Here is a 20117-nt window from a genome sequence, read left to right as displayed (position 1 = left end):
CCACTCACATGCACACCTGAGCATACTCTCATGTTTGTGCATGTATGCATGAGAGTGAGTGTGCATTCAAGTGTGTGTGTATGTGTAATAATGATAATAATCCTTTCATTTGATATCGTGCCTTATCACGTCGTTGAGTGCTTTATGGAATATACTGTAAAGTGGATATTCTGTGTGTAGGTGTGTGTCTTGTGTGAAAATGTCTGTGCGAGAGGAGTTGTGGAGGGTGGGGGTTCATAGATGTGCACCATTACTTCTGTGTGACTGTCCTGTTTCTAATTGTCACAGGGAACTGTTAAGCAGCTGCTGCCTTTCACTGAGTCGGAGGGAAATCCCTGCCATCTTCACATTTCTGGGAACTTCCTCGTTGTGGGAACAGATGCAGCAAATGTCAAAATTTTCGACCTTTCCCGCAGGTATTGAACGCATACCTGAGCTTTACCTTTCCCACAGCTATTGGTCATAGGCTTCAACCCTCCAGCATTAAAAATAATTCTAATATCTTTCCACAAGAAGCCGAGTGAGCTAGAGAGCTATTGAGGAATCTGACTGATTTCAATGGGCCTTAAAATGGTATTTTGGTAATCATTGGGAGTAAATCAGACACATTGGAACCTTTTAGTTTTGATCAGGAATGAATAGGATTCTGTTTTCATGAGGATTGCATGGACCTGGATTAAGAAGTTAGTGCTAGTTTGCGACATTGGACTTGGATCTCCAGAACATTAAGGTGGTTGGCACATCTTAAATTGTCCTATAAAGGTCCTCCCATCACTGAGTGCAGTAGCTGTCTCTCTTTCCTTCTCTTATGATATTGCAGTATATGTGATACCGGTGGGTGAGACCTGTTGTGTAAAGGTTGAGGTAGTGCACCAGGTGCCATGACATGAGGGTAAGTGGTGAGCTGTATTAACTTGCTGTGCATGAATTATAGGATAGTGCTGCAGGTTTCAGGCTGACTGAGCTGTTCCATCATGAATATAACTATACTTCTGTGCTCTAAGGGAAGCAAAGCCGCACTGTAACACCAAGAATATGACAGAGCTGATCCCAAACCTGGCGAGCATTGCATCTGTGCGCTGTAATTCAAACGGTACTAACGTCAGCATCCTCACCAACAAGGTATGTCGTGTGAGTACGTGTGTTGAGTGAGTTTTTGTGCATGTGAAAATGAGCGTTTGTGTGACAGGCTGTGTGTACTTATGTGTGAACGTGCGAGCATTTGTCCAAATATGTTGTATGTATTATAATAAAAATAATAATCGTATTTCATATAGCGCCTTATAACATCTTCAAAACATCTCAAAGCGCTTCACAGAATATACTATAAAGTGAATTGACTGTATTTTGTGGGCGAATCGTGGCAGCCATTAGATAAACTTTACAGCCTTGAAAAGAGATACCTCAGAGGGGACCGTTTAGTGATATACAAGGATTATTATTATTTTTATTGTTATTACTAACACATTCTGTTTTGTTCTTGTGTCCATTCAGGCAGATGGCACACCAGACTCCAAGATCTATTTCTATGATGTGGAGATGGACACTTTAAACTACTTTGACTTTGAAAGTGGCCGATCAACTAATGAGGGCTGCTCGGCGACTCGAGGGGAAGATGGTGATATTGAGAAGTGAGTATCTGCTGCACACTTTCTACTGCGTCCATTGCCTCCTTCAAGGCACGTCTCAAGACCATCCTCTTCGACCAGGCCTTCGGCCCCCCTCCTAACCTCCCTGCCCTCCCACCTTCAAATCCCTAACTGTCCAGCTGCTTGGGACGTCCTCCCGCCGTGAAAGGCGTTTTACAAATGTAATTCTGTGTTGTATTGGGGGAGTGAGAGCCTGCATGGTGTGGCTGGTGATGGTGGGGGAGGAGGGTTTATATATGGGGGTGGCTAGACAGAATTCCCAGTAACAATCCAAGAGATTGCTGCCTCTGCCCTCTCACTGTCACATGTTTGTTACAATGTCTTTGTTTGGAGCTGTGATTTATGTTTAATTTACAGGGGGCGCTCTGAAATGGCCGAGTTTCTGGGTCGCTATCCGGTCAGTCATTTCTGGGATCAGAATGAGCCCAGGCTGTTTGTGTGCGAGGCTGCTCTAACTGTCCCACTACCAGAGCAGGCTGCAGGCAAGAAAACCCAGAACATTGAGTGGAAGGTGGGTGTTGTCTTAAGAATGTTAAAAAAAATCCAAAGTTTTCAATTTAAAACAGCCATCTATATACTAGTGTACCCACATGTAATAATAAATAATAATCTTGGCATTTGATATCGTGCCTTATCACGTCGCTGAGACATCTCAAAGCGCTTCACAGAATATGTTGTAAAGTGGATTTACTGTATATCCACTTGGCTGTGGGTGAAACGCAGCAGCCAATTGCCAAGTGATTTAGCAAAATATTGTTTCTGAAACTCAGTCTGGATTTTAGATGCTTCGATTGAGCTGCAGTATAAAATAACATCTCCATAGGAACAGGGAATTGAAAATAGCATTGTGGTCCTGCTGGCAAGTTCGAAAGTAAAAAGAAAATTCTATACTAATCTCTCATACCTCTCAATTAATTTCTTCCCCAAATAGCTATCTCATTCATTGTTTATTTCCCTGATGCAATTTTGGAACCCTTACACTGCCAGAGGCCTGTGCCATATCCAGTCCCACTTGACTAGCCTTGTGTCCTAAATATTTTTTCCCACTGAAATAGAGGGGATGTGATAAAAGTGTTTTAAGATAAAAGATGTTTTAGATTGGGAAGACTACTTCTTTCAATTGGAAACTAGTGATTTGGGGGCACAGTCTCAGGAATGTTAGTGGAAAATATAGGGGAGAGGTTGGAAGGAATTTCTTCACTTTTTGTTAAGTTAAATACTATGGACCCGACTCTGCAGATTTACCATTGAGAATGGGATGGCGCGGGGGCACTTGATATGCTAAATACTGCTAAATGACCCCACATATACACTGACTTGTATTGTCTCTGATGTTAGTGCAGCTGAACACTGGTTGACATTGATAATCCAATGCCTAATTGCACACTGAATAAAGAGGTGGCTCTGACCTATTTTTACAGATTGGAAGTGTGGGATTTCCTGAAGGGATAGTTGGTTGCTAGCCACCATTGCCCTTCTGTTTCCACATTCCTGTAGGACTTGTTCTTTGAGAAATGCTGAGACCAACCTGAGTTGCTTACTGCGCTTGAGAAGAAAATCCCACTCTGCAAATCAGGAGCTGAGCTGGTGGACGGGACTAAGGACTGAGATGAAAATCATTGTCAGAAATTAATTGGAGATAAATGTGTGTAATGAGCTGAACCAGCCTGAGGATGTTGTGCTGTGTGCATGAGTCCTTTGCTTCAGCTTGTGCAAGGGCTGAGTTTGTCTGTGTGTGCATGAGAGTGGATGCTGATGATTGCTGCAGGATTTTAAGTCTTCCCTTCCTGCAGGTGGAGGTTCTGGTGGTGTCGTTCTTCAGTACTCAGGAACATGGCCTCCTGTTGCAGGACAGCTTTCCCAAGATGGCTGCCCACGAAGCCCTGCTGGGTCTTGAGGTTCCCTATTACTACTTCTCCCGGAAGGTACGATATCCACCGTCTGGTAGCAGCAAATTATCTGCAGCTTAGGTAGGCTTCAGGCCCTTGATTTTACCATTGGTATTTGATTCATTCCTGACAAAATCCATCAGTTACAGCATGTGTAATAAGCTTTGCATTCATGAGAGGTCATGTGTTCCAGTATTATTGAATGTGTATTTAGAGGTTTAAGCATTTGTTCTAAGTCTGGAGTATATTTGTGCATATTCATTATAAGTTGGTGCATCTCAGTCATGCTGTGCGGCTCGGAACAATAGATATTCTGAATAACTAAGTGCTAATAGTAGAAGTGGACACATCACCAGAACCATTAGCATAGTAGCAATAAAGATAAACATGATCTTGGGGTGTGTAGGTAAAGGAATAGCTCATAAGTCACAGGATGTGACACCTGACTTGGACGTAGCACTGGTCTGATCTCGCCTGGAGTACTATGTGCAATTCTGGTTCTGCGGCATTGCTGTGGCATTCTTGTGGACCATTACTCATTCTGCTACTTTATTCTTCTTGGTACTAATTCACTTTTTGGATCCCACAGAGGTCCTATGTCATCCTTGGTTATATTTCTGCAATGAATGCATTTATTAAAAACTCTTTGGATCCGGCTATATCAAATTAAAGGATTATTATTATTATTATCTGATTATATGCAACTTTACGCAGGTTGAAATTCAGTCAAACAGAGAGGAAGACCGTAGCAAAGAAACATTCCTAGCATTTATCCGAGACTCAAAAATTTTGGAGAGTTTAAAGAATGTTGCTGTTAGCTGGTGGATTGGTGACCACAGGTTACTAACTCAGGATTATCATTGGAAGAGTAAAATGGGAGATCAGAAGAAACATTTCCATGTTCAATGTTATTAAAGTTATTTGTCACAAGTGCCCATTGAGATCGAGACTATAGCACCATTTAAAAGGAAATTGGCTAAACATTTGAAGAGAAAGAATATAAAAGGGTGCGGGAAAGAAAAATGGTTTAGAATTAGAGAACTCCAGAGAGGGAGCTTGCACTAGCATAGACCTGAGGAGCAGAATAGCCTCTTCCTGTGCTGTTATTTCTAGGATTCTGGGCCAAAATTCTATTTGTTAAAATCAGGTAGAAGTTTGGAGCCTAACAGCCTGAGCTTGTTTGTCCTTATTGATTATGTCTCTTGCTTTTATTCGCTTCCAGTCAGGAGAGACAGCGAATGTATCCGAGGGGACTCCAGGCTCATCTTCCATTCCACAGATGGTGGCAAAGCGGGCTCTGCGAGACTTTGTTGGGCTGGAGGATTGTGACAAGACCACGCGAGATGCCATGCTGAACTTCAGCTTTTATCTAACCATCGGGGACATGGATGAGGCGTTCAAATCCATTAAACTCATCAAAAGGTGAGGCTTTTTTTTCTTCTCTGAAGTTAAGTGAAATTGACAAAGCAGAGTGTTACTATGTCAGACTTGCTGTGTAATTCTTCTGTCACTGGCACAGAATGTTTGGCATCACTGGGTTTGTATCATTGGGACAGGGAAGTTTTGAGATTTCTGGAGCAGACGGTTTTGAGAATTCTGTATTTTACGTAGTAACATAATGTGTGTGTGTGTGTGTGTGTATGTGATAAATTCTCTCCTTATCCCCTTTGATTCTCCCCCCACGCCCCTAGCTTGGGTGCCCAACCAGCATAATCTTTGCGACGTCCTCCCAGAGTGAAAAGCATTATACATAAGTGTAAACCATATTACAGGTTTTAAATTTAGCTCACATGAGAGATTTAAAATATTATAGTGCACACATGCTCTGTACTACAATTGTACAGTCACTGCTTTTTAAACACAATTTAGCCCTTTTTTTCTTGGCCCATAATGCTGTGAGCGCTCCATGACATTACCCCATGTGAACGGCGCCATATAAATGCACCTTGTTGTTGTGAGACAGTGACCTATCAAATATACTTCGAATTCTGTGTTGTACATTTTACATGATGGTAGTTAGTACAGGTAATCCCAATAGTGGCTGCTTGCCCTCTGCTGTCTGAATCAAGTCAGCAAACTAGATCCAAGGTTTGGGTTTTAGATAAATACCAGCGCAAATTACACAAGCACTTAGTACAGGTATAGCACAGCTGTCACAGTGAAGCATGGGCATGGGTACAGCAGTGCCTAATTATCTGATCTCTAAGACTGATTAACCCTCATCCCTGCTGCTCGTTTCTGTGCTTTGTGGTGTCCATGAGCAGTCGGGTTCGGCCCCTTACCCTCGCGTCGCTCTCTCCGTTTCATTAATGTCAGAGGAAAAAGCAAAAAAGTAGTCTCATACAAACAGGATTTTAGGCAAATCATTATTTCAATGCAAGGTATAAATTATATGTATAGTATTATATCCTATGGAAATTAAAGTTTAGATTATCCATCTGGTTTCTTTAATGATGGTTGTGATAGCAGAGATCTCATTGATGGGAATGTTGTGCATCTGAGAGAGTGGCTGGTTAGGTTCAGAGCTGGCAGGCAGTGAGGTGGGCTGTGTTCTGTATCTCTCACCCCGCAGGTGGGCACTCCTTCACCCAGTTACCTGCATAGCTCATTCAATAGCTTGAAAACCTCATTACAACATCCTGAATATTTCCTCCATCACCATCTCAACAGGGCGTGTTGGCTCGGATATAGAGCAATTGTTTACTTGAAATATGTGCTCCTGAGCAGGTCCCGGCAGACCTGTCCACTTATAGCTTATTCCATTCAGAACTTTGTGCACAAGCCATCCTGGGACCCAACTTCAGTATCTGCTCCCCCCTCTCACACCCAACCCTCCAGTTGCTGGCATTGGGTGGTTGTTAGATCCATGGTTAATAACAGAAGACGAGATCCCGTGGATCCCGCACGCTTGTGCACCGCTGGTGCTTCTCAGCACGGCGACTCCACATAATCGTTTTCAAAGCGGGGTCTGAAGCGTGCGCTGAGAGAGCGGCGGATTACGATGACACGAGGCGCCAGGCAGTCCTCCCGGCGATGCAGGATGTTCCAAATCAGCATGGCAGCCGCCAGGGTCGCGGCAAGGCAAGCTCCGATGTCCAGGTAACAGGACCAGGACAGGTGTGTGTAGGGACCAATCCGGTAGAATGTCACCAGCCCAATCACCAGAACGAAACCTAGCAGTGAGGAGAAAAAAAATAAGAGTACTCAAAGGTTTGCTGCACATCAACACTCTCTCTTTTCCCACTGGCCGAACAAACCATGCACTTAATAATCCCAGAATCCATACATTGACTGATACATCCCACATACACTGATTGACGCACACAAACATGCACAGATTGACGTAGAAAATTAGATATAGAGAAGGCTAATAGTCCTAATTGAACCTTTTCCATCACAGATCATTCCACGGTATGTTCATCTCACACACACATGCACAAATGAACTGACACAATGAATTAACAATGTATTACTGACTGACATGCCCATTGAGAGACATATGCATCGCACATATTATCTTTCCTAGAAGGCCATTTGGGAAGAATTGGGATATTTAAAAGGGCCATTGATAGATACTTGGGAGGTAGGTTAAAGGGCATGAAGCAAATCTAGGGAAATAGGATTATAAAACATCTGCAAACTAATAAAATGGCAGAGCAGAAGTTTCTCATGCACATTCTGCCAATGGTGTTCTGAAGCTGTGTAATCCAGTTAGTTTGCTCCTCCCTGTTCTGCCTGCTTCTGGACTGTCCGGTGGAACATCGTTCATCAGCTGAAGGCAGGAAACCAGCTTGGAGCTTCCACCAGGGCCCAAAATAGCCATTTATTTCAGTTCAGTCATTTCCCTTCACAGGCCCTGTGCGTGAACTATGAAATCAGAAAAAGTACAGGGCGGAGATCCCACAGCCCCCACCCCACCACACCCCCATATATAAGCGTGTGTGTATAAATATATAATACACACATATACTTCCAGCCCCCTCCTGTTTACATATGTGTTTGTGTATAACCTGTGTACGTGTATGTATGTTTGTGTGTATATATATACACTCACACATATTCCCAGTCCCCTTCCCTCCCAGGTAGGCAGACACTTTACCAAGTCCCCCTTCTCTCCTAGTACATGTGTGTCTGTATACAGCTATATGTTGCACTTTAAACTTGGGGGATATACTTCATCTACATTATAGAAAAAGCTATTCTTTTTGTTGAAACTCAATTTGAAATAAATGTTTTGTCTGAGAAATTGAGCATGTTCTGGTCTGCCGATAAAGCTTAAGTGCTCTGATACACAGCCCTGAGTGAAGGGAAGGGCACTATATAAATGCAAGTTGTTGTTGTTGTTGAGTGTTTGGAGTTGTAATTTTCTTGGTAGTGAGTAATGCCACTTTCCCCCCACCCCCAGTTAATGATTGTGTCGGGTTTGCAAGTTACACAGGTTACTGCATCACCTGGGCAGCCTAGTGTACACACCTGGAGAGTCCTAACCTGCTGCTGTCCACCAGAGCACAGGAGAATCCAATCTTGCCAATTGACCCTTCTGGTTGAGAACATTCATTGACCATCCTCATAGAATAATAATAATTAATCGTTGTATTTGATATAGCTCCTTATCACGTCTTCGAGCCGTTTCAAAGCGCTTCACGGAATATACTGTAAACTGATTGATTGTATATTTTGTGGGTGAAATGGCAGCCAATTGCGCTCAGCAGCGTCCCCACAAACAGTTGTGGATGAAGTGAAGAAAAATTGAACTGACCAATTTTTTATTATTTTTGAAGGAATTATTATGCCCGGAAAATTGATCCTCCATGCAATGCAATGCAATGACCCACAAAAATCCCTGGGGTGAATGGTAATTAACCTGGAGGGTATTTTATGGCCAGGAGAAACATCTCTTCTCTTATCATACAGAGTCAAGAGATCTTGTCAACATAGAAATTCACAACACAGAAGGCTATTTGGCCCATCGTGTCTGCCCTGGCTCTTTTCAGAACAATCCTTTCAGTCCTGTTTACCTGCTCTTTCCCTCCATATTCCTGTAGTTTACTCCCTTTTAGGTGTTTATCGACAAGAATAACAACTTGCATATAGCGCCCTTCACCAGGTAGGGTCTCAGCGCACTTAACTGTAGTGTGGTTTGACGCTAAGCTGGAAAGAGAGGGAAATGACTGAAGGTGTTCAAGCATTCGATATGCTAAATGAACTGTGTGTGAAAAAATATATTACAACACAGCAGCCATTCCAGGCTGATGTTTTTCTCCACATGGGACACCTAATTGAATCCTACTTCTCTGTTCACACCCCCATTATCTTTAATATTCCTCTTGTCAAGCGTTTATCTAATTATCTTTTAAAAGACAACTTTCCTGCTATTTAACTTGTGTTTTACCCTCGTACTCTCAACAGCAAAAATAATATTGAGTGTGCACCAGAATAACACTGGGTGAGCTCATTTGCTGCTGTAGTACATTGGAGAACTCAAATAATGAACTATCACACTACCTTGTGTCCCTCTATTTCAAATGAGATGCTTGAGATCTCAATTGGCTGTGTAAGGGCATTCTTGCATGAATTCTGCACACATTTCTACTCGTTTATTGTGCATCCCCACCCACCACATACATTACTACATATTTCCTCTGAATTCCGATGTGTCCTGTACATTCACCATAAACTTACTGTACTGGAGATTTTCTGTACAGTGTTAGGGTGGGGAGGGGGCATTTAGCTCATCATGTCTGTGTCACTGCTACCTGTTTTTCTAAATTGTCTTGTTTTTATTATATTTTCCAACTAATTTCTCGCACCCTTAATATCTTTACTGCTCAGGGACGTGTCCAATTTCTTTTCGGACGATTCTATTGACGCTATCCATTCCCATGTGTCCTATACCGTATATCTGCATTCCAACATGCATGACACTTCCCATGTGCCCAGCTCTGTAAAATATTGTGCTCCACAAGTACTTTTCTCTTTTGTATTAAAAATGCAGCCTGTTTAAGAATGAAGTGCTGGGCATGTAAGACAGCTAAGTACCGATACAGCAGAGAAGCCCCCCTCAACCTTTTCAGGACTACTGCAAGAGGCAAGATATGTTGGTTTGCAAGTGTTGAACATATTTTGAGGCTAGGTTTAGAAAAAACACAACATGGCATTGACATGACACAGACACAGAATAATATAAACACAGCACAATAAATACCCACACAAAGTGACACAGACACAGAGTACCCACGATACAAAGGATACAGAGCAGCTGCTCTATTACATTGACAAAACTTTTTGAGCCCCAGTAATAAAGTTGCAAATGTCATGTTGATTTCACCCCTTGTGTGGTGCACTACTAGGTGAGTGCCATGTGGATAGTTTTTGAAGGCTGCATTGAAATGTGAGTGATTGCACGTTACTGTTAATTGTGAAAGTGGGATTTCCCTTTGGCTACAGACATCACCTGATACTCAAAGCCTTTACGTCTGCTAAATTAATCTAATGTTCAAATATTTTATTGCACCCATATAATATTCAGAAAATTTTATTACTGTAAGGAGATTTGTGAGTACAGCAGAGAGCGCTGCTCTGACTACCAGCAAAGCTCCCTCTGCTCTGCAGAGCTTCAAGGCTCCTCTTGCGTAACAGGTAACAACAGGCATTTCCTGCTTCTGGATCGGGATATCCTGGCGCCCTCCAGTCGCTCATCGCACTTCGCACAGACATTGGGCAGCGGGTGCAGATTGTTGGGAGCTAAAATTAGCAGCTACACAGAATGACAGGCCAGCTCACTGTTACTGTAGCAGCGCAGAAACATGCAGCTAGCTTCCTCTACATAACCGATTGGCACAGGCTCCTCCTGGGAAGGATTTATATTAAACAAACGTTGAAGAAGAAATGCCACCTGGATCTAGATTTACTCTATTTTCTTAGCATTTCAGAGCACACAGTACTAGAATAAAATAGTGTCTCACAAAACGTGACTGTTTGATTCCGTCTTTGCACCTTCTTTTTTTGGTCAATTTATGTTAGTCATGAAATCTGGGATTGCTTACAATGCTATCCAGTAACTTGGTGACTCCCTGCAGCAGCATGACTGAGATCAGGGCCTGTACTGCTGTACTCCTTACTCTCTCTCTCCCTCTTTCAGCAACCAGGCCTACAGCTCTCCGGAATAACCTTCCAAATTATCTTTGCCATGCCTCTATTTTTTCCCTCTGCCTTTATATTCCTTCGACTATGTCTCCAGTCAAATATATATATACACATATATAGAGTATATAGTTTGGGAGTATATAGTATAGGACATGACATGTTAAACGTCAGGATGGTGGAAGGCAAACTAGATGGATTTTGGTCTTCTTTTGTCTAGCAAATTCTTATGTTCTTAATGACCAGTCAGGACAGTAGTGTTGCACACTGACTGAAGAGCACAGTGCTGCACCGATTCGTACACTCATATCCGACACCCCAGCTGCTCACAGGTAAGAGTAAGGTAAATGAGTTACTCACTGGACAGCTGGAACAGGGCTGCTATGGCTTCTTCCCACCACTGCGAATCCTGGGTAATCAGTGGCAGCTCCACCAGTCCCAGCAGGAAGATGAGCTGACCTGCTGTTAAGGCTACTGTGGCAATCAGGTTACAGGCTCGCATCATGTCAAACTGAACTGTGGAGAGGGAAGACACAAGACTGAGTATGCCATTTTGTCAGTTTGTAGTTCTATTACCTCAGGACAAAGTACTGAAAATATAATGTTCAAACAGGAACGAACCACTGAAATAAGAATCCAAGCATTTGAAACCAATCCTGTAATGAAATATAAGAAATGATGTACGGCTAGAAATTGGGTTAAACAGCCACAAGCCCTGAAACTTGACCAGGAACCTAGTGCACCTGTAGACTGGCCCACCAGGATCGTACGACAACCCATTGTGACCGGTGCATGTGATCTGTCCCACACTGAAAGCGGTCCTGGACAACGGGGATGGTGGGGCTATGTTCCAAGGATACTAATTATATTTTGGATGGTTTAGTGGTTTGGAATAAATAGTAGCTTAGTGAATTATTCTTAAAACATTGATTGGTCTTTCAAATAAAGCAAGTTTCTGACACCTCTTCTAATTTTGCTCTCTAATTTCCAGTACTGCCTGTGATCCTATATTTTCTTTATCAATCCCGTTAAATAGTTTGTTTCAATGAAGTAACAACATAAATCCTTCTATGAGAAACAATAATTCAATACATCCACCCCTTAGGGACTCCCAAGAAAAGAGAATGGTAAGTAAGGGGTTATCTCATAGACATTTCCAAAGCGATAAATAGCTTTAATAGGGTAAATAGTGCTCAGCTTGCCTTGAGTCTAACCCAAGGTCAAATTAATGTTGGGTGAGTTTTTAGAAAACACGTGACTCGAAGCATTAAAGAGCTCCATTGTAGAGTTTCCAACCTATATATTGTCTAGCTGAAGATGTTTTATTGAACAAGAAGGAAACTAACTGAAAAGCTCTCTTGTGTTGTATAGAGTATTAGTGATGAGCATTGCGGACAGTATGTTCATGTGCGATAATCGGAATACATGAAAGGGATTATTAACCCCCGGTAAAGTGATCCAGAGGAGACCGAGTAGTTAAGCTGACACATTAATAATAATAATCCTATCATTTGATATAGCGGCTTCTCACAACGTTGAGACATTTCAAAGCACTGCATGGAATATACTGTAAAGTGAATTGACTGTACATTTTGTGCATTAAAATTGAAGTTAATGCTCATAGCACACATGGATGATATTTGCAAGATTTTGTTGGAAGAGCTGCCAATTATCCTGTTAACGCCATACTAGACAGGAAACCTTCCCTGTTAGGAATATTAGAACTGAACAGCAGCCAACCTGAGCCACACAGCTTCCAGAGTTGGAGATCCACTGCAGTCTCCATTAGTAGACAGCTTGGCTCCTCAGAAGATTGCACACATTTCTCTTTGAGGTTGCAGACACCTTAATTGCATCACAGAGGCATCTGCGCTGAATGTTGGGAACAGGCAGTGGGCACGTTTATTAGATGTCAGTTTGGGCCATTTAGTCGCACTCTCACATCTGGGTGAGAAAGATGTGCAAACCCCCTTTGAAACTTGAGCTCACTCCTGTGCATGATCCAATAAAATAATAGCACAGGTTTGTCAGCTGAACAACTACTCTTCCTGTTCCTAAAAGCAATGGAACGAATAACTAATACACCAGAGATTTTTGAGAGTGTGAATTTAGATGAGGAAGGAATATTGACCCAAGATACTGGTAGCATTTCTTGCAGTCAATTTACTGTATATCCTGTGAAGCGCTTTGAGATGTCTTAATGACGTGATGAGGCGCTATAATAATAATCGTTGCATTTGATATAGCATCTTATCACATCTTTGAGACATCTCAAAGTGCTTCACAGAATATACTGCAAAATGAATTGACTATATATTTTGTGGGCGAAACGAAATGCAAAGATTATTATTATCAAGCTTTATCATTATTATTATCAAGGTAGTTTGGGACATATGACCATGCGACCGCCAGCAAGGTGGAAGCCGAACTAAATGGAGCATGGTCTTTTTTCATCTAGCATTTCTTATATTCTTATGTTCTTAAGCCTGTTCCAACACTTTATTAGAACATGGCTGATCTGCAACTTAATACCATTTCCCTGCCCTTTCACCATATCCCTTGATACCCTTACCTACCAAGCATTCATCATCCTCCTTGTTAAATAGTTCAGTTCACCTGAAATACTATGCCTGCTGTACCTAGTTTTGACTGTTTGTGGGACACTGCTGTGCGCAATTGGCTGTTGCGTTTCGCCCACAAAATATACAAGTCAATTCACTTAACAGTATATTCTGTGAAGCGCTTTGAGACATCTAGGAGATGTGATAAGGCACTATATCAAACGCAAGGATTATTATTATAGTGTACAACACGCAGGAAAGATATCAGTGACGACCTGAATGACCTGGAAGTTTCCACATTTTTGCACTTCGATTTAGTGCAGGGGCTGAAATTATGGGCCCAAACCACAGTGTCAAACACAGTTGGCTGGTCTTTACCAATCCACACCAATCAGTGGTTTCTGCACCCTTATTTCCCCCGTGTAAAGTGGCAGCAGAATGCAGTAAGGTTAAAGGGTTTGCTTTGGATGCCCAGCATTGGCAACAGCACTTTCCGTAAACAGTAAAGGTTTAACTTCTGTAACACCTGTCAACATCCTCACAGGAAAGATAATAATATAATAATGATCGTTGCATTTGATATAGCGCCTTATCACGTCTTCGAGACATCCCAAAACGCTTCACACAATATACTGTGAAGTAGTGACTGTGTGTGTATGTGTGCGTGTGCATGTATAATGTCTTGTAACTGTTTCCCCCCACTGTATTGGAGTTGTGTACACTTACGTTTGACTGTACTGCGAGATTCCTGAAATCCAGGGTAGTCCGATCCCCAGCCCAGGCTCTCACACTCACGTTCCAGCGTCTGTCCATGCTTGCTTGTCCCTTTGCCTCTCTCGTAGCACATCTTCCACAAGCCCACACTGCGCTTTCTCCCATCCTCCAGCGCCTGGTACACCCAGTTTGGAGTGAAGGCCGCCACATTGTTCAAAATCAGAGACAGCAGTGCAACTGCCACAGCAGTGGCTAGTAGCTTTCTGACAGCCATGGCCTTAATCTGGAGCCCTCTGTAGTTAACAGCTCCGCACGCCTTGTTATTCCCACGCTCAACCACGTCTGCATTGACCGTGCAGTAGAGTCAAGAGCTGCTAGGGCAGGTGAGCTTCCATCTTCTTATCTGACAATATCAGCATTGAATTCCAAATGTTATACCGGCTGCTCCAGATTACCAAGTACCAAGTGCCTTTATCCACCCTCTTGGGCTTTCTTGACCGGAGATGCAGCAGTGAGAAGCTGGTGTGCACACAGGTCCATTGCTTTGTTACAAAAACAAGCACACCAACTACAGGGCCCACAATGAACCTGAGAATCCTGTTAGTGCTGGCCTCAAGCACCTGTCTGCAGCTTGCTGAAAGCCAGTGTAAACAGCCTTGTGTACAGTCCTGACACTGAGGCAACCCTTCCCTGGAAAGTGAAATATTAAGCTCTGCGGTGAAGTAATCCTGATATGAAACTGCAATTTGTGCGTCTTCTCGCAGTACACACCGTGCTAGGCTGGGCACAGAGCTGCCGGGATACCGGGAAACGTTCTGAAATCAGAGGAAACGGTTGTTTTTCAGGCTGTTTTGGTGAGCATTAGGGCGTTGCTGCTGCAACAAACACTGAGCACTGGCACTTCAGTCAAACATTAACAGGATGCGTTTCCTTTGAGGAAGGGACCCAGAGCACAATCAAAGCATCGCTTCCAGCTCCTGGCTGGAATGAGATGGAAACAGCTCCACTTCTTCTCCTGTGTCCTGTTCTACGGACAAGGTCACTGTGGAGGAAATGGGGCATGTCACAAAAATGGCCCAAGAGTTTATCTGCTCGTCTACCCCATAGTAATCCCCCAAATATCTTCATTATCAACATCTGCGACTCTTACAGACATTAAAATTAAAATCTGAAATGCTGAAAATGCACGTTCAGTAACTTAGCAACTGGAAGGAGAGAGATAGGCTCAATTATTGTTGGTCACATTTCGAGTGCAGCCTACAACAGAACATGCTGCAATAACATCCAAAATATAATCCCAGCATATTGCATTATTTTATCATGTTAGACCATCGCACAACTATTCTAGTGACGCTTGTTGTCGAGGCTCATTCATAAAGATGGGAGACTTATGCAGGGTCTTAGAGTTTCAGCAACTGTGGAACCTCACCTAAGCACGTCAGCACCTTCAATGAGAGGAGGAAAGAACAAGTAAAAGAACAGTTGTAGATATTGAAAAGCCTCTCAAATGCACTGCTGCTGTAATAATAATAATCCTTGCATCTGATACAGCGCCTTATCACATTGTCGAGATGTCTCAAAACACTTGAGTGTGTGAAGCTGCTAACTGTAAATTTGTGTGGATGTATATGCATATATATAGCAACCCTTTGCACACCAAGGCAGAAAGTATTTGTATGGTAGATGCCCTGTATTAAGTAGAGAGGATTGTAATGTAAGATGATTTGTGTTGAGCTTGTGACTGCCGCCAGTAGATTACAATGAACTATTCTCTTGTTGCATGTAATTGATCATTACTGTCCCCACCACAAGCCCTTCGGCTCGTTTTACACTGTCCCTCACCATGGACGTCAGCGGAGCCCCATGTTCACATCTGCTGCCCATTGAAAACCCAGTTGCTATTTCCTGTAGGTTAGATACATGTGTTTGTCATTGTGTGTAAGTCAGAACACAGGAAGAACCAGGAGCATTGGAGAATGGATTTTCCACAGTCTTTCTGGGTTAACCCTTGCTTCAGCAGAAAGCTATATATAGGTTTGGACAGAATGTCCTGGGATTGCCAGGCTTGAGGGCAAGTGCACTTTCCACTTTAAATGTCAAGCTGTCGACATGCTGACGGCAGCCATGTGGAGTTTACTTACTGCAATAAGCAGTATGACTCTGGTGTGGAATACACTGCAATAGTACTGTATCCTTATGTGAATCTCACTCTGGTAGATTAACCCTATGGTATGAAATTTGCTCCCAATAGTGTATCCGTGGTGTGGACCTCACGGCAATAGTGTATCCTTGGTGTGAAACTCACTCCAATAGCACTGTCAACCCTGGTGTGAAACTCACAACAACAGTGATCAAGTCAGAATGTGGAAATCTTCTGCATATCCTCAGCAGCCTATATAGAGCTTCCTTTTGTACAGCCCATGTAGTTTAACGATCAAGCAATCTGCTAACACCCAGGTAACAGCTGCCAGTTCTAGTGTAACCCCAGTCATCCCCTTTAACCTTGGCTCCTCCAATCTTTCCAAGTCTTTCTATGTCACCAGGTTCTTATATGATCCCAGTAAATTTCAGTTGCACCCTCTCTATAGTTATCCTTTGTGTAATGAGGGGTACATTATACTGGGTACATTATTACACTAACTTCAGCATAACCAATACCATCTCTATCTATGCAGACAAATTCCCTTTAATACTAATGTTTGCAAATAGCCTCTCATATGGCACCTTATCAAATGTCTTCTGGAAATCCATATAAACAACATCTACTCAATTCTCTTCATCTATACATTCTGTTATTTCCACCAAAAATTCTGTTTATATGAGCCAGAAGTGACCTCCCTTTCACAAGCACATCCTGGATGTCCATGGATTACTATATCCCATAGTAGCCCATGTCTCATGTCTCTTTAAGTGATTTGGTTCCTTATTGTGAACTCTGGAAGTTTATACACAGCTGATGTGAGACTAATTGGCGCATTATTATCCCTCTTCTCGCTTCTTGACTGCCGCATGTACACCGTCTCTAAGTCTATTAAAAAGGAGTAAACTATAGAGTATGGGGAAAGAGGTAGGTAAATGGGGCTGAAAGAATGGCTCTTACTAGAGCCAGCAAAGATACAATGGGCTGAATGACCTTCTTCAGTGTTGTAAATTTTTACGATTCTATCATAACACCATCCAGTGCAGTAACCTAAACAACCATTTTATATTCCATTCCGAGTCTGGAAATGTGGCATAAACAGGAGGCAAGTGCTGTATTTCCAAGTGGCAGGACTTTTACCTTCCCTATAGAAGCTGCTTTTCAGAAGGTCTGAGTAATCAGGGATAGCAATGATCAGTTATCGCCTTTGGAGCCCTGTCTTTTCTTTGATCACTCACACTTGCACCAACGGCTGATCTAGACTATGCTCCTTGGGGGAGAGCTAAGCAAGGTCTCCTCGGAACTGAGCTGACTCCAAGGTGAGATCTTAACACAGAATGTTGAAATTAAGTCAGCCCTCTGGTGGTCTTGTTTGTCGGATTCCTGAGTACGAGAGGCTAGGGAACTGCTTATGACTAACTAACCAATCTTGCTCATTGGCAGGATGTGGAGCAGGAGACTGTGACCAGAGATCATTCCTACTCAGCTCCAGTCACAGCCCTAATCAGTAGGGTTGGTCTTAGCTGAACAAGTAGCTAGAAGTTTGCCAGGGAGTGCTCTGGATGGGAAGTTATGCAGTTTTAGCTGGTTAAACCTTTTTAAAATTTTGCCAGCCCACACTCTGGAATCCCCAAACCATGGCTCCTGCCAAATCCACTTAATACTCTCCAGAATTAAGTAAGAATGTGCATCCCTTCAGGGAGAGAGTGCATTCCGTTCCAGACACATGGAAATTTTGATCCGTATGTAGAACTCTGTCTGGTATGGATAATCTTAAACATGGTGATGGGTTTCCTCATGGGTCAGACACCAGGCTGACCAAAACAACCCCAGTTGATGTGACTGAGTTGGTTCCTACTCGATTTAGAGTCAAGAAAACTAGATGTTGTATGTCTTTAGTTGCCTCTGGAGACAAACAAGTGTTGTAAGAGTTTAGTTTATTGATTGGCGTGGGATTGACATCTTTGTTATCCATTGGCCTCTGCATAAATGTAAAAGAATCTCCCAAAGATAAATAATTTACTCTGTTTCCCTCAAACGAATGGTCAGCGATGCAGAAGCGTTCGTCATCCTTTCATCTTACTGTGGATTCAGACTTTGAGGATTCTAATTTATGAATGATTCATTGGGATTCAGCTGGTTTTAACCATTTAAAGAATGGCATTTCCTTTTCAGCCTTCGAGTCTGCTTTCAATTACACAATCTGGAAACCATCCTGCCTTTGGACTGCAAAATATTCCAGAACAAGCCTGGGGAATGCAAACCAGAAACTATTTTCTTCCAAACTAAAGTCAGCTTTGATCTTGATCTTGCTGCTTGTGGCTGTGTTCACTATAAAATGTTACAGAATGCTATCCAAGTATAGGCAGCAAACTCAATTTGAAAAAGGAGTTCCCACGCTATTTTTGAATCCTAAATCATATGCGATGAGAATTACTCAACAAATATTGGACTTAAATGTGTAAAACGTAAATATTGGAGATGTATATTATATACTGTGGCTTTTCTTTCATTTTTAAATAAAGGACAGGCCTCTTGTTTTGAAGCTAAGGGCACATGGTATTCTTGAGTACTGTAAGTAACCAACATTCTGAGACATTTCGCACACAAAACATACATATATAAAATATATATATAAAAATATATATATATAAAAAATATAAAATATACACTTTACAGTATATTCTGCGAAGCGCTTTGAGACAATTCAAAGACGTGATAAGGCTCTATATCAAATGCAAGGATTTTTATTATTATTATTATCCCGATGCTTAAGATGATGTCTTAATCATGTAGGTGCCAGTGTCCTTGTGACTTCAGTGGCCTTGTGAGTGATGCCAGAGCCTTAACGACACTGATATCAGTTTTGTTGCGATGCCTGTTTCACAGTGATTGAAACAGAAATTTTCTACATAGACGAGGGCCAATTGGCTTGCCATCATGTTTTGCCACTGCTATCCGTTTTTTTCTTTGTTGCTCCAGTGGATGAGGCAAATTTCAAAGCAACAGGAGGTTCATCTGCTGTACAGAACAATATCTAACCCACAGAATACTAGCTGCAAAGAATGCCAAATGACCAGGAGACAGCATCATGCTGCAGAAGAAAGAGAGCTTGTATGTAATAAGGAAAGGCTATTGAATTACCGGGTCTGGTCGGGATGTGGTCCTGAAGTGGCTTGGGTCACGAAGCACAGGCAATGATTCCCTCCTAGATGCAGAGACTTGACGAGATATGGTGGGCGTTATAGCATGCAGGCGTGCACATGCACAAGGTCTCAGCTCAGATAAACAAGCAGCTTTCCTTTAGTGTGAGGCTCCGGGATTAAGGCTGCAGCCTCTGTGCTGCTGGCTCTCTAATCACACAGGCAGCAGCAACAGCAGCCCCCAGCTGGGAGTTCTGACATACAGGAAACCAGTCTGGAAGAGGGGGTGGGGCAGGGAGAAGGAAACATGTTAAATGGCATCAAAACCGTCAGGAAAACATAATAAATTGGCTGATTGATTCAGCCTCTGCCTCTGTGTGAGGAAGAAGATTAGCTTTACCTGTCGGTTCATGAATTTTAAACTCACTTTAGAAACAATGGATAATTGGCTGAAAGGGGAAATAAACAATAGCCTGACGGGGAGTGAGGGTGTTATCTGTTGGGTTGCTGTGAGTATCTGCATTCAAATATTATGTGTTTCTACTTTTAAGTTGCTGTATATACTTGTATTGGGATACTGTGCATATCTGCATTAAGATGTGTGTATCTGTGTCGGGATGATGTGTGTTTCTGTTTTGAGGCCTGTATTGGGATACTGTGTGTGTTGTTCTGCCGGTGATAAATTATAATAATCCTTGCATTTGATGTAGCACCTTATCACATAGTCGAGACGTTTCAAAACGCTTAACGGGATACACTGTAAATTGAGGACAACGATCTTGAATTGTTTTTTGGGGGGAATGGGGGGATAATGTAATCAGGCGAGGATGGGGGTGACAGGCTCACAGAGCCTTGGAGCAGGAGAGGTCACCTGCTGC

At 42.5% G+C, this 20117-nt stretch overlaps 2 protein-coding genes across 3 annotated transcripts in view; one reads left to right on the top strand and one right to left on the bottom strand.

Annotated features, from left to right (window-relative positions):
• ift140 (intraflagellar transport 140 homolog (Chlamydomonas)) overlaps positions 1–20117 on the top strand; it is a 36672-nt gene that overhangs the window by 7689 nt on the left and 8866 nt on the right. Inside the window, 6 exon segments of the mRNA XM_007893683.2 lie at positions 289–416; positions 1005–1122; positions 1495–1631; positions 2007–2160; positions 3443–3574; positions 4761–4960. Of these exon segments, the coding sequence (XP_007891874.2) occupies positions 289–416; positions 1005–1122; positions 1495–1631; positions 2007–2160; positions 3443–3574; positions 4761–4960 (869 nt within the window).
• Positions 4967–19601, bottom strand: tmem204 (transmembrane protein 204). 2 transcript variants are annotated; one of them, XM_042341270.1, is made up of 4 exons: positions 19241–19601; positions 13969–14998; positions 11042–11197; positions 4967–6711 (listed from the first exon to the last, which is right to left on the bottom strand). In XM_042341270.1, exons 2-4 carry the CDS (start codon positions 14228–14230, stop codon positions 6467–6469), a joined length of 663 nt encoding a protein of 220 aa, XP_042197204.1. In that variant the 5' UTR covers positions 14231–14998; positions 19241–19601; the 3' UTR covers positions 4967–6466. The 2 variants fall into 2 exon arrangements, with proteins under 2 accessions (XP_042197204.1, XP_007891872.1); XM_007893681.2 differs by having other exon boundaries at positions 13969–14771.

Source organism: Callorhinchus milii, unplaced genomic scaffold (assembly GCF_018977255.1).
Source record: "Callorhinchus milii isolate IMCB2004 unplaced genomic scaffold, IMCB_Cmil_1.0 Scaffold16, whole genome shotgun sequence".
Taxonomy (NCBI): Eukaryota; Metazoa; Chordata; class Chondrichthyes; order Chimaeriformes; family Callorhinchidae; genus Callorhinchus; species Callorhinchus milii.
This window is presented reverse-complemented; position numbering and strand designations above follow the sequence as displayed.

Bases quoted from the DNA above. Each gene is read 5' to 3' on its own strand.
- tmem204 (XM_042341270.1), bottom strand. From the start codon at position 14,230: ATGGCTGTCAGAAAGCTACTAGCCACTGCTGTGGCAGTTGCACTGCTG. The intron at 11,198-13,968 runs GTAAGTGTACAC...CCCTCTCCACAG, and splicing joins ATCTCGCAGTACAGTCAAAC to TTCAGTTTGACATGATGCGA. The intron at 6,712-11,041 runs GTGAGTAACTCA...CCTCACTGCTAG, and splicing joins AGCCCTGTTCCAGCTGTCCA to GTTTCGTTCTGGTGATTGGG.